The sequence below is a fragment of the Condylostylus longicornis genome, unplaced genomic scaffold, assembly GCF_029603195.1.
Source record: "Condylostylus longicornis isolate FDR11 unplaced genomic scaffold, ASM2960319v2 ptg000055l, whole genome shotgun sequence".
NCBI lineage: Eukaryota > Metazoa > Arthropoda > Insecta > Diptera > Dolichopodidae > Condylostylus > Condylostylus longicornis.
The window spans coordinates 14,998,026-15,022,025 of record NW_026578024.1 but is presented as its reverse complement, the minus strand read 5'-3'; the positions used below and the strand labels follow the sequence as shown (position 1 = coordinate 15,022,025).

At 25.7% G+C, this 24,000-nt stretch overlaps 1 protein-coding gene across 4 annotated transcripts; it reads right to left on the bottom strand.

Annotated features, from left to right (window-relative positions):
• Positions 1 to 1,034: 1,034 nt before the first annotated feature.
• On the bottom strand, positions 1,035 to 15,006 carry LOC129611906 (neuropeptide F). 4 transcript variants are annotated; one of them, XM_055525331.1, is made up of 5 exons: positions 14,976 to 15,006; positions 14,690 to 14,781; positions 1,943 to 2,172; positions 1,510 to 1,579; positions 1,035 to 1,208 (listed from the first exon to the last, which is right to left on the bottom strand). In XM_055525331.1, exons 3-5 carry the CDS (start codon positions 2,122 to 2,124, stop codon positions 1,167 to 1,169), a joined length of 294 nt encoding a protein of 97 aa, XP_055381306.1. In that variant the 5' UTR covers positions 2,125 to 2,172; positions 14,690 to 14,781; positions 14,976 to 15,006; the 3' UTR covers positions 1,035 to 1,166. The 4 variants fall into 4 exon arrangements, with proteins under 4 accessions (XP_055381306.1, XP_055381307.1, XP_055381305.1 ...); XM_055525332.1 differs by lacking the exon at positions 14,690 to 14,781 and having other exon boundaries at positions 14,976 to 14,999; XM_055525330.1 differs by lacking the exon at positions 14,976 to 15,006 and having other exon boundaries at positions 14,690 to 14,968.
• Positions 15,007 to 24,000: the final 8,994 nt, after the last annotated feature.

The window sequence follows — 24,000 nt, the reverse complement described above, 5'->3', positions numbered from 1 at the left end:
ATATAAGCCAAAGTTTACATCTCTTGCTTATGTTAATTTTAATCATAGCAATTATTATAATATAATAAAGAAATTTCAAAAAGAACAGAATTTGCTTGAATAATAAAATATTTAAATGACACTTTTTTTTTTTGTCTATTTGAACAATACGAGTATCTATGCTAAACACTGTGGTAACACTCAAGAATTTGCCTATATATGAATATTACATTATTGGTGTTTCTAATGCCATAAATCTGAAAAAAAATTTTTATATAAATAGAGATAGGACGCAAATTCTTTGCGATGTACAAAAGATGATTTACTGTAATTGAATTGAGATCATTTTTAAAGTATAAATAAAATAAAAGATAAATTGATTAATGATAAATTTTTTGTTTTTTATTTTCTTAAATTCATTTAAAGCCTTCTATAGCTTTCATTTTGAAACATTTAACATTTATCATATTTTTCTTTAAGGAAATTGACATTATTTTTAGATATTAAGTAAAACAAAATTTTATAATAATTTTTTGATATTATTTTGTGATAACTTAAATACTTATATAAAATTTTTTAAATAATGGATTTTAGTATGACATATTATTTTTTATTTTTTTATTCAATAATCAATCGCATACATAAGGTGTAAATAATTTTCCAAATAGAAGCCATCAATTTAATTTTATATATTAAAATAATTTTTGTGTTTTTTTTTATTATCACTAAAATGATTTTGAAAATTTTAATTCTTATAATTAAAAAATATTGCCAATTTTTATTTATTAAAAATTTATATTTTTTGATTTTAGTATTGAATTTAATTCTTGCGATTTCCTGATGAATTAATTAACTCATTTAGTGTAATAATTTAGTATTTAAAACTACGTAAATTATATATTTTAATGTATATGTTTACTATTATATTTATTTAAAAATGATAATATGATTTTTATGTATATGAAAAATATTTAAGTAAATTTACTTTATAATTAATTTTTATATTTACACATTAAATATATTTTTTAACAATACTGTTAATAAGGTAAGTAATAGTATATTATGTATATAGATTTTTAATTTTTTTTTTTTTTTTCAAAATTTTGTTATTATTCAGTGGGTCTTAAAATTTTGATTATTTTTTATTAATAAATGTATATTATTTATTATTTATTTTTTATATGTAGTTAAAACACTTCATCTCTGAGGTATGTATTTGTTTTGCCAGTCTATCTGTAAAAAATGAATGTGTTAAAAACTTAAACATTAAAATTAGGTATTACCATTGCTTATACCTGTAGTTTATAGTGACATACAGAAGTTAATTTTTTTAATTACACAAACGATCTACTTCATTTTTAACGGCGCTATTTTAAGTTGAAAGAACTTGTCACTCACTAGCCTCCTTCAAAAAAAAGTAGTTCGTTGTGTAATTACAAAAATTGTTTTTTGTATATCACTATAAACTACATACATATATATATAATGGCGAGTATAACATATTTTAAATTTTTAAATATTTGAAATTACCAAATCGTTATCATCTTGTGCTGCAGCTCGTTCTTTTAAAATTTGTAATAAACTTGCACGTTTACCAAACCTAAAAATAAATATGTGCATAGATATGTAGCTATATATACATATTTGACTTTCTCTTGAAATTTTTTCTTAAATTTAAATTTTCAAAAAATATTAAGGAATGATTAAAATTTGGAGTGAGAATGTAAAAGCAAAAAAGTTGTATAAATAAAATTCTGAAAATGACATTTAAAATGTTTATGACATAAATTTAGGATTTTTATAGGCTTTTAAAATAGATTATTTAAATTATATGTATGTAGGTATGCATATACATACATACAATTTATTATATTATTATTTGTATTTTGTTAATATTATAAAATTCTCTATTTTTTGTAGAAATTTTTGTAGAACAAATTTATAATTATGATAATTATTGTACCTTGGTCTGGCAACATTAGCATAGTATGAATCCAAATCTTGTAAATATTTAAGAGCTTCGGCCATATTACTGACATCGTTATTTCTGGGTGGTCTAGACATAGAGGCTGAAATATTTTCAAACATTAAAGCCAAACAGATAACAACTAAAATTGCAAATTTGTAATTTGATGTTCGTAACATTATGTTGGTATGTATTATATTGGTATTTTTGCCTTGGTGTCAAATCTCCTTTAAAAGAGAAAAAAGTAATTTTAATTTATTAAGTATTTATATATTATACATATATATATGTATTATTTAATAAATACAAAAATTATAAATTGAGGATAATTAAAAATAAAACAACAAGCAAATAAAAGTTTCTAATCTATATAGGTAGTTATAACTCACAAAAGTGCAAAATAGTGTACGAGTATAAATACCATATTACTAATAATGATTATTAGTTTTTTAGAATCAATTTATGGGTTTTTCGAAAATATGTTAAAACTATATATTTAAGAATATTTGCCAATAAATTAATTTGTTCGCCCCAGTTCTGTTTAACTAATAAACTAAATTTTTCCTGCAACTACTAAATAATCATCGTTTTTTACAATATATTTTCATTTGAATTATAAAATCAACTATACATATGCAAATATAATAGCTCTATGTTTCCTTCTTTTTTGGAACTAAATTGTGATATAAATAACCTATAAGACACAATATTAGAAAACAGATTCTAACCTTGAAATAACTAGAAAAATCATATTTTATAAATTATATAAATATTTTCTCAAAAAAATTGTTTGTTTAAATAATAAAATTGTATAACATATCTAGGTACATTTATAAGTATAAAATTATTTTCATTGTCATTATACATGCGATTTTAATTTAATTTACGGTTAGTAATAATATTTATATATATTTATATGAAAATGTAATAAATCCAATTTATGGTCATCATTGTCATCATCTTTTTTTGTATTTGTTAAATTTTATATTCTGAAGTACATTCATTTACAGACATACATATGAATATCCTTTTAATTATTCAATTATTGTATTGTGGCATGCAAATAAATTAATTTTGTAAAAACCTACGAGCCGGCTCTCACATATATTTAATTTGTTTTTGTTTTTCTTTTCGTATTTTATTTTGTAATTAAAACATGTAAATTTTAACCTCTTTTGAATTTAAATCATTTAAAGAACGCTATAAAATATAATTTTAATTTTAGCAAAATTATTCACCTAAAAAATTTTTTCATTATAATTTGATGAAATTTATTATGACGATATGAAGGATAATGAATTATGACGATACTGAAAGACGATATTATGTAAATACATATAGAAGAAAATCATGTAAAGAGAAATAACAATGTTATAAACCGTATTTTGTAAACCTATATACAAAATATAAAGTAATCGAGAGAGCGGAGAGAAAATATATATTTTTAAAAATTTTGAATTTTAAATAAAAATTAAATTATTTTCATATTATTGCTAAATTTAAAAAATAAAACAATAAAAAAAAGGTAGCTACTAAGAAAAGTAATTGTTTTAATTAAAAATATTTAAAGGTACAAAATTTATTTGGTGTAATTCTCTCCTGGCAATATTTCAATATCAAATGAGAACAATCAGTTCTTATTGTTAAGAATTTTATTTCATTCAAATATTGTAAGGGATCACAATATTTTATCCGCATATAACAAAATGGTAAAAATCCTTTTTTGGAAAGAGGTTTTTAAAAATTATGGGTAATCTGTTAGAAAAGTCGAATTTTTATTCATCCAGTCGTTATGTTTAACAAAAAAGAATTCATATAACATATTTCATTATATGACTGCAATATTCTTTAAATTTAATTCTTACATTATGTTAGTATACATATGTATATAAAGTATAATTATGTAATTATATAAGCAAGGGTAAAATAATATTTTAAAGTAAAATTTTCAATATGAAAACTTTATATATCAAATTTTTTATTGAAAAAGTGTAGTATAAAAGTCAATGTTTATAAAACAGCATTTTTTCCATTAAAAATTTAGATGAACATTGCCGATAATGTAAAATGTAAACGCTGACTTCTTTTGCATCACATTATTGCGATATTGCAGTTAACAAAAGCATTGTAACTTTTAATGTTGTCAACAGAATATGTCTACATTTGTAGTGTAAACGGTAATGTAAATAAGAAAACCTCATGTAAATGTTAATTGATGATGTCAATTACTGGTCATATTGTTAAAATTTCTTGACATTTTTGTAATAAAAAAATTTCATCTGTTAATTTTGTTTATTGTGTAAAATGTGAAATTTTGAAGAGGTTAAGTAATTTTATTTGATGAAATACATTTTAATTTAATCTGTAAGTAAAATGTCAAAATTAAAATTATCAAAAAAAAATGTTGTTGCAAATGCAGTTGTCAACTATATGGTTGCATGCAAAATTTGTTTACGAAAGTTTTTCCAGCGTAATTTATTTATTGTCGCTTAATGAACGTCAGATACAATTTTGACTACCTGTATTTTACATTATAGATTACACCTTTATTTCAAAAAAACATTTAATAATAAATAACATATTAAAAATGGCAGAATTTAGTTGAGACCAAAATTATATGTACCTTTACCGTATAATGTTATACAAAATAATATTAAAGACTGATGATAAATCAGATTTTCGAAATCAACTCGTTTTCTATTCGTTTTTAATTCTTTTATTCATTGACTGAAGTGATAGACAGACAGACTGGAATATTAATTTAAACTATATTTATAAAAATAACTTTCTTTTTTTTTTAAACTTTTTAAAACTTATTGAAAAGGTAAAATTTTGATCTAATTCCAAAAAAAGTTTCAAACCGATTTCCTATTATTTGTATTAGTCTTTTTATATAGTCCTCACTCTTGCAATACTATAATTATGTAATCGAAAAATGATTTATTAAGGATAATAATATAATATCAACTCATCCTATAATCATATAGTCATTCTTTTCTTTTATATAACACCATTTTTATTATAATAATAAAACATTAATAAGGATCCTTATTATTTTATTAATGTTACGAAAGTTAGGGGTTTAAAATACACAAAAAAAAAATGTTTTGGTACTTTATTGAAATGATTGTTGAAAATAATTTTAGGGGTGATTTTAGGAATTCCTTTTCATTTTCAAAATTATAAAAATTCAAGTATGTCTCTTTTCATTTTAATATTGTAATAATGAAAGACCATAAAATTATGATAAAAGAATAATTTTTATATCACAGGTGGAATAAAATCTTTACTAATTTCTGATTTTAGTCAGTGAAATGGGGAAAAATGGAAAAATTATTTGATTTAAAGTTTTATTTTAATTTTAATTTAAATTTATTTTTTCTCTCTTTCGATTATTTCTATAATAAATATTAAAAATTAAAAATGAATGTCTTACAATGGGGGAGGCACGTGCATTTGTGACTTTCATTGTGTAATCATAATGTCAGAGCATCCTTAAAGCAAAATATTGAGCACATTTTCCATTCAATATTTTTTTTTTATATGTACACATGTATGTAGGTATTACATACTATATTTATACATAGTGTGTCAAAAAAATTTATTGTAAAAAATGAAAATATGATCAAAAGATTTTTAAAAGAACTTTAATACCGAATTTATTTTTATGACAATATAAAAAGGATATTTCTTATATGTATATGTATAATTTAATTCTAGACATGCCAAGAGGTATGTATGTTATTATTATAGTATATTTTTATTAAAACTACTTATATAGAATTAATCAATCTTTTTGAATTTAAATTATTAAAAAATTTAATGTTACAATTTATTGCAGGGTGACGTAACATGTTAGTTAATCAATTTAAAGTTTTGTATATTCATGAATTTAGGTTTACGTACATTTATTAAATGGTGTATGACTTAATTGGCATCTATATGTATTCGTATTTTAAAATGGAAATCTGAGATGTTGAAATAAAGTCAATCGTTAAAATAATATCGAGAGGAATATTCTATATATTTTAATTAGTTCTAGAATTATAAAAATTTATGCTTGAATTTCTTACTTGTAAGCTGCATAGTAAATTTAAATGAGCACAAACTGAATAAAATAATTGTGATTCTATTGAAATCCAAACTGCGGTCTTAATATTTATTGTCATACCTATTATAGGCAAGAAATCAAATTCTTTTAAAATCAAAATTTTATACTAATAAGTTTGTTTAAGATTAGGTCATGAGCAGTTTTTTCTTGTGTTCTTACCTTGTCTTAGTTTCTATTGAAACTAAGACAAGGTAACAAAAACCAAATTTTTTAGAAATATATTGGATTTCTTTTTGTTTTAGGTTAAAAAAACACAAAAATTATAAATGTAAAACGCCCGTTTTCATATTTCAATTATCGTATAGCAACGCAAGATGCAATATGTGCATATAATATTCATAAGACCTACGTACGATATATGTGCCGTATAGAGATTGTCTAACTCTAATATGCTCTTATGATATGACTATTCAGACTCTTAAAATCTAAAATTTTATTAGATTGAATAATAAAATTGAAAAATATTTAAAAAGCTTTCGCAATCTTTCTTGCATCCCATTAATTAAAAAAAATATTTGCTAGAGTGCCTGTATTTCTAAACCATACTGTGAACGTCCAAAAAACAAAAAAATCCGTCTGACTTTTTTTTATCAGTTTCTAATAATTAATTTAATTTTAACAAAGTATATAACATGGGTATATTACACGAACATTGAGAAATTCCTGAAATTTTAATAAAAAAGGAATGTAGGTCAATTTATTGTTATTTATTTTAAAAAAATTTTTTGAAATATTTTATATACGCTAACTAGATAATTATGTATATGTATATATATACGAGCATTTGGTTAATAATAGCCCTAAAATATAAGAGGGCAAATAATTTTATTAAATATTTATTTGATATAAAACTGTTACAATGGTGAAAGACAATGACTCAAAAATGGTAAAATTAATGTTGCATGGAATTATATATAGATATGTATGAGTATAGAAATTTGATATAAGCAGAAAAGAATCAAAATTTTTTGATATATATTTTCCACATTGCTCATTAAATTATTATAACAAATCAATTTATCAGATTACAAAGCTCTATAATAATCTCAATTATTTTAACATTAGATACAATTATAGTACATTAATTTGATTTTTGCTTAAAGAAATTATAATGATTCTACCCTCCACCCTCCATCGTTTCGGGGTGGTACTAAATTATATCTTTCTCCCCATTTCCACCAAAGTAACATTTTTTATATAAAGCATAATGTATATAATTTTTTTATATACAAGTATGCGTCTATAGCACAGTCATCTGTTATATTTAGCAAAGTTGATATCTACTGGTACTCGTATATGCAAGAAAGAAAAGTTTAAACTTTAAATAAGATAAAAGTAAATTTTAAAGAAATTTAACAGAGAACACAATGTAACACAATTTATTTAAATTAACTGAAATAAAAAATAAAATTTTAATGCTGGTTATTTAAATTTCATTGTTCACAATAATGAAACCTTTGTATGTATTAAGAAAAATGTCAAAGAATTTGTGCAACAATTCACCTTAAATTTTATTTATTTAATTATTGTCAAGAATGTTAAGTGATTAAGTCTTACTAATTTATAAGAATATTATAAAATTAATTACGAACAGAATATTTACTGTTATTTTTAATATTATCTTTTTTTTTGATTTTGCACCCACACAAAAGCACAATTAACAAAAAACACATCGGGTAGGGTATTGTTTTTTCTACAATATTTTTGTTCTGTTCATTTAAGAAAATGTTTTGAACTCTTGCCGTCTTGGAATTTTTTATATAGGAGTCCTTAGATGCATCATGAAATATTAACTGTTTTTCTTTTGAATTATACTTAGAAACTAATACAAATATTTTTAATGTTAAATGCATAGCTATTTTCCCAGCAGTTTTTTTTTTCAGAGAGTTTGCCTTATACAAGAACAATGTAAATTACTTAGGTATTTCACCATATAAAATAACATTAATTATTACTATACAAATTAACTTAAAAAGGAACGTCTTTACAGCATTTTCTACAATTATTTTCCAAAAATTTTGTTGTACACACAAAATTGCATAGTTGACAGCTTAATCATTAAATTAAATAGTATAATTTGCGAAATAGTGTTCGATGAAATCTATGAGTAAGTGAAACAAAAAGCAGGCAATTTCTTTGTCAGACTTGGCAAACGTTACATTGAACAAAATGAAAGATTATTTGAAAATTTTAATGCCAGTTATGTTGAACATCAGGATTTAGATATGATTGTGTTGGATATCAGACTGCAGATATAAAGGAGCGCAATAAAACTGTCAATAAAAAAATAATTCAAGTAGAAAATTTTTATTCGAAAATATTGCAGAGAAAGGGGTAAGTAATTTGGAGATGATTGTGCATGAACCAATTTAGAAAGATTTTCCATGGTTTAATGGTAAATATATATATATTTAGTAAAATATATGACAATTTTCTATTCATAAGATTAATGTTGCAAATAGTAAATAACAATCTGACAATGTTTTATTTTCGATTACACGACACTATAAACTTTCATCTATTTATGATTTTGCCGAAAATTTCCGAATGTTTTTTCGTTTGCAAATTTTTTGGTATATTAGAAATGGTAAAACGGTACAGCAGCAGTGTGAGCTGAAATATTTATTTTATTTGAAATTTAATGTTCTTTTATTGAAATTCCACGAACTTGTAACAGTATATATTTCACTTGGTTTGTGTCCTTGGTGCAGTCTTAATTCCAATACCGTTAAGTGCTTTTATTAATTTTTTATAATTGGAATTATAATTTTCGATTCTGGAATTTTTTTATTTTAATAAAATTTGATTTTGTTCAAAATCAGACGCCCATTTCTGTTAATTGATTTGCTTTTGTTCAAAGACAATTTTTCTAATATTTTTCTATGAAGAATTAATTTTTTAATTACATTTTAAAGGTGAAATGTTTTTTTTTTGCTGTTGTAAGTATGTTGCACAAAGACAAATAAAAACTCAACCCTAAATATTTTTCCTTTTATTGTGTGCTCTTTAAAAATTAAATTATTTAAATTCTAAGAAAATATTTAATTTATGTTTAACATACCAGAAATAAGGTTATACATATATGCATAGGAATGAAGGAAATACAGAAGAAGGACAATTTTAAACTTTCACTGGTCAATAAAGAAAAACAAAAGTGTGGACCTGTAGGTCTACAAAATACAATGTTAAGAGGGTTTTGTTGTGTTTTTACTTTTCTTTTAAAATTTATTGTTGTAAAATTTGTTGTTTTAAACTTTCAATGGGATATCATTTACTTTTATTTTATGATTGTTTACTTTATTACTTTATTAATGGATTTTACTTAATTTAATAAAAATTTCCAAATTTTTGTCAACTTAACTTTTACACTTCGACTTAAAATATCTTTGGGAGCATTTTTATTAATTTATCGTACATTGCATTAAAGATAATTTTGTAAACGAACTATGAGTGGTTTGGGTATAATGTAAAATTTTTTGTCCTGTATGATTGATTACATAATATGTATATGACATTTCCCTGGAACGTTATGAACCTGACCAAATTAAACACTTCTATTTGCAAATAAACTGTAAAGTATTCATTTTAAAAATTGTTCTTTTAATATGTAGTAGAAAATGCAATAATGCAAAAAATTCATCAAAATTGACAATCATTTGCTCTAACAATTGGAACAGGAATTCATGATGCTAACACCAAACAGTATTGGAATTCAAAATTTTTGCAAATTTTTTGCAAAGAATGTTCTTTAGAAATTGATCCAAATTTTTTATCATAATCAGTTATTATACAGGACAACAGTAAGTTCATGCCTGGGATCGAAAATATAGTTTTAAAGAATGCTGACTTAATTCGAAATTAAAAGTTCAAATGAATGATGTGAGTTTATGATGATAGAGCTACAGATTTAATCTGCTAATCAGAAATTAAACAGAAATGCCAGTTATGGTCAAGAGTAGATCTGGTATTCCGATAACAGGTTGTAAACTATAAATTGCCAATTCTTTTTAAGTAAATTTTAATTGTTTACAGCTTCTGTACGGAGTGTGTTAAACAATATTTTTTTTCCACAATTTTTAATAATTGTTCAGAGCTTTCTTAATAACTATTGTTGTTTTCATAAATGGTGTTAATTAAGACACAAAATTAATTTTTATGTTTGAATTTTTGAAAATTCTGGAAAAAACATTGCATTGAATTGCAGTAACGGTTTGAAGAGTTTAATTAATTCTTTGTTTTAAACTATAAATATCTATTTTGAAAAGAAAGATCTAATGTTAACTTGACTTAATTAAAATTTGCAGTTCAATTTGAATTTGGGTAAGTGTGCTACATGAATAGAATGTAAGTAAAGATTTATATTATGGGGTCTGCATATGGACATAATTCTCATATTATTTAAAAAATTTTTAATTAAATTTTGATGATGTTATTTTAATCAAGTATTAAACCTACATCAACACTCTGAAAGCACAAAGAAAGCATAACAAGTTTCATTCATGTGTCAGTAATCCGAAGTATGAATACTAAAAAATCATTTAATAAATTTCTTTTTATTACAAAATTTGCTTTAAATTAAATTTAAGATTTTTGTTTTTTGACTGACTTTTTCATTTGATTGGTATCGCGTATAAATTCAAAAGAATTCTGTTCTAGAAGTGCTTCGGATGTATAAGTTGATTAAATGAAGATGTATAAGGATTAAATAAATATTATTACTCTTACACACGTATATAAGTACTTACGTATATATGTATGTATTAACGTCTGTACAGTTAAATTTGAAAGTAATTTATAATCTTTAATTACTTTGAATTTTTAATTTTATATCTACAAATCTGCGCATTTATAATTTAAGAGGAATTCTGATTCTCGAGAGAAAATTCTCTTTTTTTATTTTAGAACAATTGAAGTAAAATCTGTATTATAAAAATATTCACAGTGAATTTGTGTTTCAAGAATGCAACATTTTGTTCATATTAGTTTACATTACAAGTTTTATTAAAAACGCGTACGTATTGAATAAGGCAATTAATCTTAAATGACCAAAAACAAGTACGGTTGGGTAATTTATGAGCGGAATAATTTATAGAAATTTTTGAAAATTTTAAAGATTTGTGTATATTTTGTACAAGGATTCGTTTATACTGTAGAGGAGCATTAATTTGATAATAAGAACAGTGTTTGTTAAATTGATAACATAAATCACACTTTACGACAAATTATTGCTAAGAATTTTGAAGATGTACCTGTAATTTTTGATTAATTTCAATTATTCACATTTATAATATACCAGAAATTAATGTAACTATTCCCATTTACATTACCTTATCTGTATATATATTAGTTTAAACTTAATCAGTTTTAAGACTGGTTTTAGAACTACAAGCGATAATATGTGATTAAATGGAAACAAATTAAAGGTTTGCAAAGTAGCACTTTTCAATTGAACAAGCGAAAAATACTGTTTTTGAAACCAACCTATTAAATATTTAAATTACAAACTTTCATTTATTGCAATATATTAAATTATTGCATACATTTAGGATGAGGAAACAAAAAAAAAATTGAAGGAAGCGTTAATATAATAGTCGAATTCGATGTTTATAAGTAAGTCAAGATGCAGAATTAAGGTTCTTTATGACATGGCATTTACAATTAGGCATTTGCTCTTACAGAACTTTGGAAAGTTTTGGTATTTTGTAAATATAAGGTTATGAAAATTAAAATTTTACATTTTTCCAATGGAATGGAAATGGAATAAATTCAATAGTGAATTTGCCATTTAAATTTTTAACTATGCTGTTATAAGGTAAAAGAAGCATGTTGTTCCTTTTCTTCGTTTGTGAAATTCAAAAAATGTTTCTGGTACAATAAAAATTAAAATTTCAGGACTTATGGGGAGCTATAATTTTAAATGGTGGAGATAGGAAAAAATTTTCTTCTATACTGAAATAAGCTTCTATAGTGAAAATCTTTTTGTGAATAAAATTTTAGCTGTTAGGGTGTTTTATTAGCAACCACACGGACGGACGAATAGAATGAAACTAAATATTTTCCTAATATTAAATACGAACGTTCCTTGTGTTTAATGTATAGAAAACCACGTCAAACATGATATTTATTTAAATTCTTAAAGTTAAAACTGCACTTGAAAAGTGTTATAGAACTTATTCAATAAATTAAAAAAAAATTTAAAATATTTAAAAAGAACAATAGGTTTGAATTAATCCTTACGCGTTAAAATATAAATAAATTTTGTGGAAAAACTTTTATATTACGAATTTTAATTTTGAAGAAGAAAACTTAGCAAAAAATAAAAAGAAAATTCCTGTGTGCATTTAAAAATAAAATGTTCAAAGTTTTTACCAGCACTTCGTGTTATAAAACTAAATTTTTTACTATAGAATTTTAAAATTAAAAGAAAGGTCAACGCAAGAATAGCTGCCTTCACGCCTTTCTTTTAAGAATAACATAAAAATAACGTTGGGATTGTAAATTTTTATGTTATTTGTAATTAATGTGAAAAATAATTTAGAAATTTAATATTAAGAGGTTTCGCCATCACTTGTGTACTTTTATTCTGTTGTCGAACTGTTCTACATACTGTTCGGCATGTTAAAACTTTTACAATTAAATTTTTCTCTCTATCTTATTAAGAAAAGGGTATGAAATGAAATGAAGTAGAAACTTTTAAAGCTTTTAATATGTAGACCAGTGTAATAATATAGGCGTATTGATTCTTAAGAAATATAGAAATTTAATTTTTCACAGGTATTTTAATTTTGTTTTTCAGACTCGTTTGTTTTGAACTAATGAATTCTTTGTTTCCTTGTAAAAATGAAATTCTTGAAATTTTTCAGAAAACTTTTAAAAAAAATTTTTTTTTTTTTTTTTGAAATTATATTAAGTTTTTATTGTGGATCAAATTACTGTATTCGGAAAGTTAGCCAATTTTTTTTTTACTTTTAAATTCACATTAACAGCATTTTTGTATTGTCGGTTGATCGGGGACTATATAAGAAAAGTGTAAGATTTATTAATGTAAAATAAAATATAAAATTTTATTGAATTCTTTTTATTTAAGTTTTATCAGCAATATTAAAGTAAAAACTGATAATCTGAAAAAGTTTACTGATAATCATCTTTCAAAATGAATTTAATATTTGAATCTTCCGCTCCCAACACTCTCATTTATGAATGAAAATTGAAGAGCTCACATAGCCCTATTATCTAAATTTATTTCATGATCATTTAAAAAAATTTCCAGCTGTTTAAAAATATTTCTTATTCTTAGAAGTCGCGAAATATTTTTCTCGCATTTAACCACATTTTGTTTTAATTGCAATTTTTTTGTTCTTGTAACCGCAGCCAATTTTAATCAATGTATAAAAATAAAGTTACTTTCAACTTATTTCCAATACAAAAACTATTCAGTTTTTTTTCTAATTTAATAAGGATTGAGAAACTAAAAAAAAATTCGATAATTTTTCTGGAAATTTTGTTCTTGGAAATTTCAATTAAAAGTGTGGTTGACTTATTGGAATTATTAATTAATAAGTAAGAAGTTTTTAAGAATAAATTTCGTGATCTGAACGACAAATGTCTTTTAATAATAACACTTACCACCCGCAAATAATTTAAAAACTTTATTTTTTTAAAGGAATTGCCCCTCAATATATGCAAAGTTTTTTCAATTTTTAAAGCATTCTGTATAATTATGGGACTCTTGACAAACTAACAAAACCAATAAAAATTAATTTTATTAGAACCTTTCTTCAATATGAAATTGAATTAATTGAGAAATTCAAAAAAATTACAAGGAAACTAATGAGCCTAGAATTTGGTTCGTTATGGTTTTTAATATTTTTGCGAATTTTTTGTTGATCTATACGTTTTCCACAAATGGCGTGCGGAAATTTTTATTTATACGATCATGTTAGTTTTTCTTAATTTTTCTTAATATTTTGTATATAACTATTAAAAATTTAACAGAACATTCTTGAAAAAATTTCTTAAATTTTAAAAACAAAATTTGTAATTAAATTTTTAAATAATTTTAGGCTCAATTGTAGAACCTGCATTTAAATCGTTTCATCTTGAATATTACGATTATGAAGAAGGTCATGCTATTTTGGAAGACAATTTCACTCAATAGATTCGTTCACTAGATATCAAATTTTATACCATCATATCGTATTCAATTTTCCAAGTCGACAAAACAGTTGATTGCAACTATAAAGATGTGCTTGATACCCCATCATAATTATGACTTAAATCGAATTTGACGAATTAGATCGATTCAGAATCGATTTCCATAATGGAACCCAAGTTAAATTCCAACTTTCTTGCATATAAGTATTTTATAAAAAAAAAATTTTGTTAGGAAATTATTTATAAAAAACTTTTATACAAACAATGTTCTCAATAAAAAAAAAAAAATTTTAAATTTTTTCTAACACTAATGTTCCTATAAAATTCGATTTGTGTGGCAAAAATTTAATTAAATCACTTTTTATATACACTGTTCGGTTTTTCATCTTCCAAAAAGGAAACCAAAAAATTTTGTTTTTGTTTTTTGTTTTACGATAAAAAAAAATTTTTTAATTGAATTTATTAAGTAAATTACTAACCTTTTTTATTTTAGATAAATGTGGTTTGGTATTATAGCCTGTTTGGTATCTACTTGTATATTGTGCACCTTTGTGATAATATTATTTTCGCTCTTTTTTTTTAAACAAAAAAAAATGTTGTTTTTTAATCCTTATATTTTGTATTTTATTGTCAATATTTTTTTAAAAATATATTTTATAATTTAAAGGACAATTAGGAAAAAATTATTTCCTTTTTGTTAAATTTTATTTTTATTTTAATTTAATTTATTTTTTTTTTAATAATATAGAAGAGTTGAATAATCACCTTTTAACTTTCCCACAAAACACCTGTTGCAAGACTAATAATAATTTAACGATTTCAAGTGTTTTTATAGATACGATATCATTTCAATTACATACACAAATATACGCATATATACGCATTGTATTTGAAATATATTTTTACTCCTACGTTAAGCTTATGTGTGTATATTAAATTTTTCATATAGCAAATTTACATGCTTACAATATATTATGTTTGTGTGTATAATATATGTAGAGTATAAATGAATAGATAATAATGATTAGAATTTATTATCTTTGCGCAGTGATTTTTTGGCGCACGTTTATAAAACTGAAATGAATTTATATATAATGTATATTGTGTATGTGTGTATGTATGTTGGTTACATATTACATAATAATTGTATGATATTAAAATTTTTGAATTAAAATTACTACTTAAAAAATTAATGTTAACCAAATTTTTTTTGTGAAAAATTTTATAATCTAATTCATTTTTATTCGCCAGACCAATTGCTTAGGTCAAGCATCAATTATCATACCAGTGTTAATATTGCAAACAATATAATATTTAAGAAAAAGAATTTAAATGAATTTAATATTAAGGGAAAATTAATTTTAAAGGATTCTATATAATATTATTTAATTAAATTTTATGAGTATTGCGATAAAGGTGATTTTATGTACCCATATATGTAGATATTAAATTAAGAATATGTATATACACGATCACTGAAATTTATCGTGAATTGTAATGCAAATAAAATTCAGAATTCGAACAACCAGAAATTTTATAATTCTTAGAATGCTTAGATATTTAAACACGACTATACAATTTTATATGGAATGATCTAATTATATGCATGTCTATCATTTCTACTTAATCCGAATAAATAAGCATAAATTTTCATCATATAAATTTTAATGATAATATATGAAGTATATTGTATATATGTAGACTGTATTTTCTATATATTTAATTACAATAGGTAATATTGTTACGATAGATATATAACAAGTTTTTTAATAACATTTTACAGAATTATATCGTATAATTGGAAATCAGTTTACAACTTGTATTCAGTTTGTAATATCCTGTAGTGATATTGTTTAATTTATGAAAAAAAAAATTATAAAAAAACTAAGGTATTCAGCAAGTAGCCGTTCGTAAATTTAGTTATGGAACGGCTGTCCATTGTAATCCCAGAACGATTTTTTTAAATGCCGATTTAAAATTAAGCATTTGTAAAGTTTTATTTCCAGGGTCATCACTTGACTAAGGAGGCTTCAGTTAAAAAACCGGTGCCACAACCAATGCATCATTATTTGAATTGCTTATAAGTGTTCTTTTTCTTTACGTGAGAAAAGGTTCCTTTTCCGAGCTCTGATTTATTTTACAATAGTTTATTGGTTGGATTTTTTTGTTAGATATAGAGATAGATCTCCATTAAAATTATTTTAAGGAATGATTAATAATGTAAAATTTGTAAAACTCTAGTGTACTGAGACTTGACGTACTCTTAAACTTTCTCATTATCTCTTTTTCTAACATGCCGAACGAGTAAACAGTGAAATTTCATTAGATGCCAATATCGACGCATTTGGTCTAATCACCATTATTGTGTCGTGAGATTTGCTATTAAATTATTGCGCTAATCGAAAAAGAAAGATAATTTCTTCTAGACATACACTACATTTGAACCGTGTTCTTGGAATAATCCTTTTTTAAACAAAACTGTGAAATTTGTGGCGAGCTATTTAAAAGTGGCCCAGCACAATTTATGTTTTTGAAGTATACAGGAAAAATTTACCTATTATTCGCTAGTATTAATGAATTTGGAGAATTCATTAATTTTTTAATTATTTTACCTCCATTAAATTTACGTGTTTCTACTAATTAATCAAAATTTTATGAAAAGTGTAAGTAATTGATTTTTAAATTTTTTGTTTTCCAAAAATTGTAGGAACTTATAAAATAAACAATGAATTAATAGAAGAAAGGGTCATGTATTCTGTAGATTCTAAGGGAACCGAGTGGGACAGGAGTAACCCCCAACCACAAACCCGGAGATATCCCTAAGGGAGTTGGACAACAGATCCCGAACACTTAGGGATCCATGTCCAAGACAATTGCGGCGCCGAACAGCCAGTCGCAAAGAATGTGCACGGCGGTCTCAACGCCACCCCCTAAAAACCTGCACAGGGGGGAGCCCGACTTCCCCAGGCTATGCAGGTGGTACTTCACTGGGCAGTGCCCCGTGAAGAAATTCGCAATAGTGCGAACCCGGCTTCTGGTCATCCCCAGCAACTCTGCGGTGAATCCGCTGGAGCACGCCGAAAGAAACACTTTCGCATGACGGCACCCTTTCGTGTCCCGCCAGTGACGGCCGTATTCCGCCGCGAGCAGGCAGGCAAGCCAGGCCCCCACGGCGGAAGAAGGCAAACCGCAGAAAGGCAGCGGCTGCACAAAGTCAGCCCCAGATCCCCTCCGCGCCAGCCCATCGGCAGCTTCGTTGCCCGCATGGCCACTATGGCCCGGAACCCAAATGAGCGTCACTCTGTTCTCAGATGCCAATTCCATAAGTACAGCAAGGCAGCCCCAGAACAGCTTGGATGTAACCTGAGCTGAACGAAGCGCCAGCAGTGCAGCCCTGCTGTCCGAGAACACATAGATGGTGCGGTTTAAAGGGGGTATAGCCTTTCTAAATTGATTCTCAGACAGATCTCTATTGCATGTATTTCGGCCTGGAACACTGTGCAATACGGGTCAAGGGTTGTATATACACGCGTGTCCGGGTGGACACCGTATACACCTGAACCCACACCCGACTCCGTTTTCGAGCGTTCCGCATACCACACGCTCGAACCCGACCTAAGTACGGGCCACCCCGATCCCACGTCCATCGGTGGGGAAACAGAACCCTGTACCTGTGGTCGAAGTTGTACCGCGGCAGAAGGGTCATGTATAAAGAAAATCAGTTCTTAATGTAGGTCGTATTACAACGGGACTATCTGGTCTACATGGTTTACGTACGACTTTTTATTATTTTGTTGAGATAAAAATAGAAACTTAAGATGTAAATTTGAATTTTTATTGCGATCTTCCGTTTCTTAATAGATTTTGTTTCCGTATTTTAAAATGAATTAACTAAAGAAAGTGTGCTCTTCTTTTCCACGTTATACAAGTTTAACATAAACACCAACACACTTAATGTATTAATCGTGTTTCATAATCCTTCAAGTATTTACTTTACTAGATTTTCAAAATAAAATTGTGATTTCAAAATTTTTTAATTATTTTTTTCATCAATTAATCATTAAAATGATTTTTAATTGTAATTAATTCGGATAAGCCTATATAACGCTTTAATTATCGATTAATTCTACTATTCTTTATGAGAAAATGTTATCAAAAATTAAGGATTTATTGAAAATTTTTTCTCATTATTTATTTTTACCGACCGTATTGTGTAAACAATACATAGGTAGGTTATGTGATGGCAACAAATTTTGTATATCGAGTTTTCGGTGGGAATGCACTTTTCCATAGTAGGGAAGTGTAAGTAAACTTTTTTTAGCAACCCGTCGGTCTGTGTGTGAACGAATCTCATGCTCGGCTGAACGGATTTTGATGAAATTTAATACATAGGTTTATTTCGACCATGGCACGAATTGAACCACTTTTGAGCACTTTTGGGGCACTTTGGGGGTAGCACAAAGCGAAACTCTACTAAGAACCAAATTCACATTTTTCTAGGTATGTTAACTATAGGCTTACTAATGTCCTAAAAATTGTAAAAAAAACATTTAACAGACATTTTTGTAATATTCTGTAATACTTTCACTCAACCAGAAAATGCACATTGCGTTTGGTTATGCACTGACCGCATCAGATTTTTCTTTATGTTATAATTAGGTTGTTTTTAAAAATAATTTTAAATTCTTTAATTTGAAAATTTAGGAAAATTTTATATTAAGAGAACCATTATAGGGTTTTGCTACAGGACCATTAATTTTTCGTTTTTACCAAAGAAAAATAAAAAATGATTTTAAAATAGGGCAAGGATATCATTCACTGGAAATTCCTATATTTGCGTTATATATATATATATATATATAAATTCTATAAGGATTTTTCTTGTTTTGAGGAATCTTTTGCAAATAACCGTGTATAAAATATGTTTTTGTAAAAATGTAGTTTGGAAAGAGTGAAAAAATATAAGTGTGTATTGACCAAAGGTTTCAATAAGTGATAATTTATCCTTATATATTAAAATAAATTGTACATGTTTCGAATGAATAAAGGAACAAAAATTAAGAAATGAACTGGTGGCTAAGGTGGCCTGTATTCGGTTTTAGTTTTTCTTAAAGAATTTTTCATTTTGATAACCTAAAAAGAGCTTTCTGATTTCACATAAATTAGGGCATTCGAAAAATTAGCAGAAGGAACTAGTTCCCGGTTCTGTTTTTTAGGATTTGCAAGATAATGAACACACCGCTTCAAATTCTGTTACCGAAATAATGCCACTAGTTTTTCTGATTTTATGAGATATATTTTTCACATGTTTTAAATGCCATCTCGCATATTATCATGCTCCTTTATTTGTGTCCAATATAAGGGAGTATTTGTATAAGTGTTTCTTCTAAGGTGCGAGCAGCTCAATGTTCACCCATTTTCATCCTAGCCTCTAAAATGTTGTATAATGCAGCACTACACTATGATAAACCTTGCTTGATATTTCATTGTAGCACGAGTGCGGCTATCTATTTCATTTGGAAAGCTTCTCAAAAGACGCAACGCTTTGCAATCAAACTCAAGTTTTTTAAAGGATGCGATTATTTGATTTAATACGAGAAGGAAACTAAAAACTTATACATTCTTGTCAATCTTCAATCTACAAACAAAATATTCAGTAGTATCTTCAGTTGTTCTCTCTGGCGGTGATCTAAATACGAGTAGCCATGAGTCTTTTATATTATTATATGAAATGAAGTAATCTCGAAGACACTTTAAAGTATAACACTTCAATTTTAATAAAATTTAAAATAAAGTGTTACATCTGTAAAATTCTTGTATGTACAAGTTTCATGCGTTGCCAATGCTTATTTGAATTCGAATCATAATTAATTTATTTTTTATTTTGAAAATTAAATTTTTGCCTATTGTTTCAAATTCTTTTTTTGTTTTCCTTGAATTGTCCCTTAAAAGTATTTAAGGTTAAAAAGAGTATTATAATTTTTCATGCATATTTTATTGAATCAAAAGAAAACTTAGTGGAGTAGAGAATTTTGTTTTTCTCTTTTTTTTATTTTATTTATTACTTATCACATTTTGTTCGAAAAGTTTATTATTTTTAATTAAATTGTCATTAGAAATCCCATTCAAATATAATGAAATATTGACATTGAATAAATATTAGTTGATTTGTAAAATATAATTATAATATTGTAATCATTTGTGAAAGGTTGACTCATAAATGTCATCGCTCTATATGCCAACAAGGTAGACAAATTTTTTTTGCTTTATGTAATTAAAGCGTTACAGAACTTAATTAAAATGTTGATAAAAATTTATTAAAACTCTGATTAGTAATTTTTGCTATACGAATTATTTGCGAATGAGATGGGGACGTAAAAAAAATTTTCTCATATTTTATATTGTACGATTTTAAGGGTCATACCGACATGCTATAAAATTATAGTCGACCATTGAACTGATTTTTCAATTAATTTTGTGAGAAACTCAAACACTGCAGAAGAACACAGAAAAAGTGTTCTACTACAGTGTCCCGTAAACATATAAACAATTTAAGAAACTTGTGATACTAGGCCCGAGCATGTTTTCAAACGTCTGTTGTATAAATTAGCAGAGTCGATAGTAGCAAGCAAGGATGATGGACTCTACTAAAATTAAAATTGAAAACTTAATGAAAAAAGTAAAAGAAAAGATATAGGATAAATAATTTAATGCTTTTTATAAAAACAATTACAAAAAATCCAGATTTTTTACGTCACATTGAGTTAAGGAATGACTTTTCTTATGTGCCAAGCGAATTAGGCTCTAGGAAATATATACTTATAAGAAAATATATAATTATATACTTAATTTGTGGCCTGTGGGTTATATAGTTTAATACGGTTTGATTAGACTACGTCTAAGAAAAAATTTTCAAGAATAAAGTGGTTCGAATTGTCAAATAATTGGAAGATATTGCAATAATTTATTCGGTTTATCGTCCTACTTCCGGAATCTTATATTATTCTTTATATTATTCTTCTGATATTCGCCCGCCTCGGAGTAATCGGGGAAATGCAGGCGACTCTTACCGCTGCGCTAAAAGTGATGATTAGGTTGCCACTTCTGTACCTCCATATAACGATAGCGGCTCGAATAACGTCTACCCGGCTTCCCTTTGATGAGGATGGGGCAGGTCGAAAGTAGACCCGAAGGACTCACAGAGGCTTCATTGATGATTCTGAGAATGATCATGTTGATGGACGTGAGATCGGGGCGGGCTGGTAATTGAGTTAGGTGCGGTACGGTACGTATATCAAGCTCGTGATACGCGGATGGGTTCAACACCGAGTCGGGTGTTGGATCGAGTATATATGGTGTTCATCCGGATGATAGACACATATTTGCGGGTCTACAACCGTATTGTACGATATTTCAGGTCAAAATATATGTAATAGAAAGTTCAGTTTAGAAAGGAGCTATAACAATAGTATTTTTATGTGTCCTCGGGCAACAGGGCGTTCCAGTCGGTTCAGTTTACATCCAGGCTAGTCTGGAGCCGAAGATGGCAGGTATCAAAGATTGGCAAAAATGAGATTTCTACATACATATGTAATAGAAATCACATTCAAAAATAATAAAAAGCGATTGTAGTCTAGTTTGACGTATTTGGATTCCCAGAAATTTCTCTTATTCTGATTCACCTGTAAATACCAATAATAATTCAAAAATTCGACTAAACTTAAAATAAAAAGGAAAATTAGAATTATTATTGAAATGTAAATAAAAAAAAAAAGAAAGAGGATTAAAATGCATAAATATTTGTGATTCACATTTTCTTATCTAATAGCATATAGCGTAGGAGTGTGTCGTCCTTTTATATACAGTTTAACACTTCAATAATGAAGTATTTTACAAGTTTCATATAAGCATAAATAATACGTAAATTAAAAATTCATATAAAATTGAAAAATTTTTCTAATTCTATGTTTGTATATTTATTAATAGGTGAAAAATACTCATAAATTTTTTACGCTGTATTTTCGTCAGATACATATACGGTGTAAAATAAAATGGGGCGAATAATATGGTTTTTTTATGGTTGACTAAATTTGTTTTTGATTAAAATTTGATGTGGCCGTAAATTAATTAAATTTTATTTTATATTCTATTTTCCTTTTTGTATTCATTATTTGTATAAGGATTTTCCTATTCGAATATATAGAATTTGAAATTGGTTTCGTTGTTATAAGATTACCTTTGATTTTAACACCTGTTTCAATTGAAATATTGTAAGTTGTGTTATAAAGGTATTTAAACGTTTTTGCTTTTTATATTTTCCTATTCAATAATTAAATTATAGCTTGTAATTGATGAATTAAGCTATAAATCATACAAGAATTTGTAGCTTGCATGATATTGTAGCATGTATTGGAGTAAGTTCAATTAAATCCCATAGTTTTTGCAGAGAATGTCGAAAACTATTTCAAGAAAATCCACAGACCTTTCGGAATTCTTCTTAATTAGCTACATCCTATACCGAGTAATTCTGAAAACGAAATTAATGAACCTTCCAAATTTTTATTTCCCAATATGGTACGATCAATAACAATTGGCTATTCCTTAATGTTCTCATAACTGCTATTAATAACGATTCAATATTTATATTTCAAATTAATGTGATTTGAGTATGAATTAGAGGATAATAATAATTGAATTCATTTTATATTTATATATATACTTAAATTTAATTAGTATAATATCAAAATTTTCTACATTATCATTTATAAAATTTTATCAAAAAATTTTTGCCACTTATTCGGAAAATTATTGATATGTAGAATTGCTCTAAATATTTCTAAAAAAAAAACCAAGAACAAGAATATAAAAAAACAAACAGCAGCCAAATTAGGAAACAGTAGCATGGAAAGTTTTACAACTAAACCATAAAACTATGTAGGTACTTAAGATATTGTTTTTGTTTTTTTGTTTTTTAATTTATTACACATAGACTAAACAAAATTTGCATTGATTTCTATGATAATTTCTATTAATAGTAAAGCAATTTATTATTAAATAGTAAACCGTTTATTTTTTGCGCAATTTTTATCAGTATAGAACCATAAAAAAAAATCGAAATATATGCCGTACGTGCGAAAATAATTTTATACCCTCTTATATAATATTAAATTAATAATTGCATGCATATATGGTGTAAATTGTAAGTGTTATACGAGTATTACTTTTCCTATTTGTTTCAGTATTAGTTAAGTAAATAATTATGAGTATTTTTTACACTTAAGAAGCTGTCTAAAGAAATTTTTATTGTAACTGGATGTAATCACCTTATTTTTTATTGAATAAGGAGATATTGGTTTCTTCAATAAAATTCATGCAGAACAATTTTACACACATCATATTTAAGACAATAATGAACGAATTTGCTTGAATTTCGACTTCTTTTTTAATGAATAATATTTTTTTTTTTTTTTTTTTTTTTCTGGAACACCATCTGCTCTTTTAATTGCCATAGTGATTGGAATATTACTTTTTTTTAACTGCTTAATATGTTTATCCCATTTTAAATTTTCATCTATATAGATGCCCAGATATTTTACATGTTCCGTTCTTTGTATCACATCATTCTCGGCTTTTATAGTAATTTCATGATATTTTTTTTTTTTTGGTTTTTTAAATACCACATAATTCGTTTTTTTAGCATTCATGCAAAGGCCATTGCCGCTGAGCCAATCCATATAGACCGTGATATCTTTATTTGCTATATTTTCTAATTCACTCAAGGTTTTTGCTT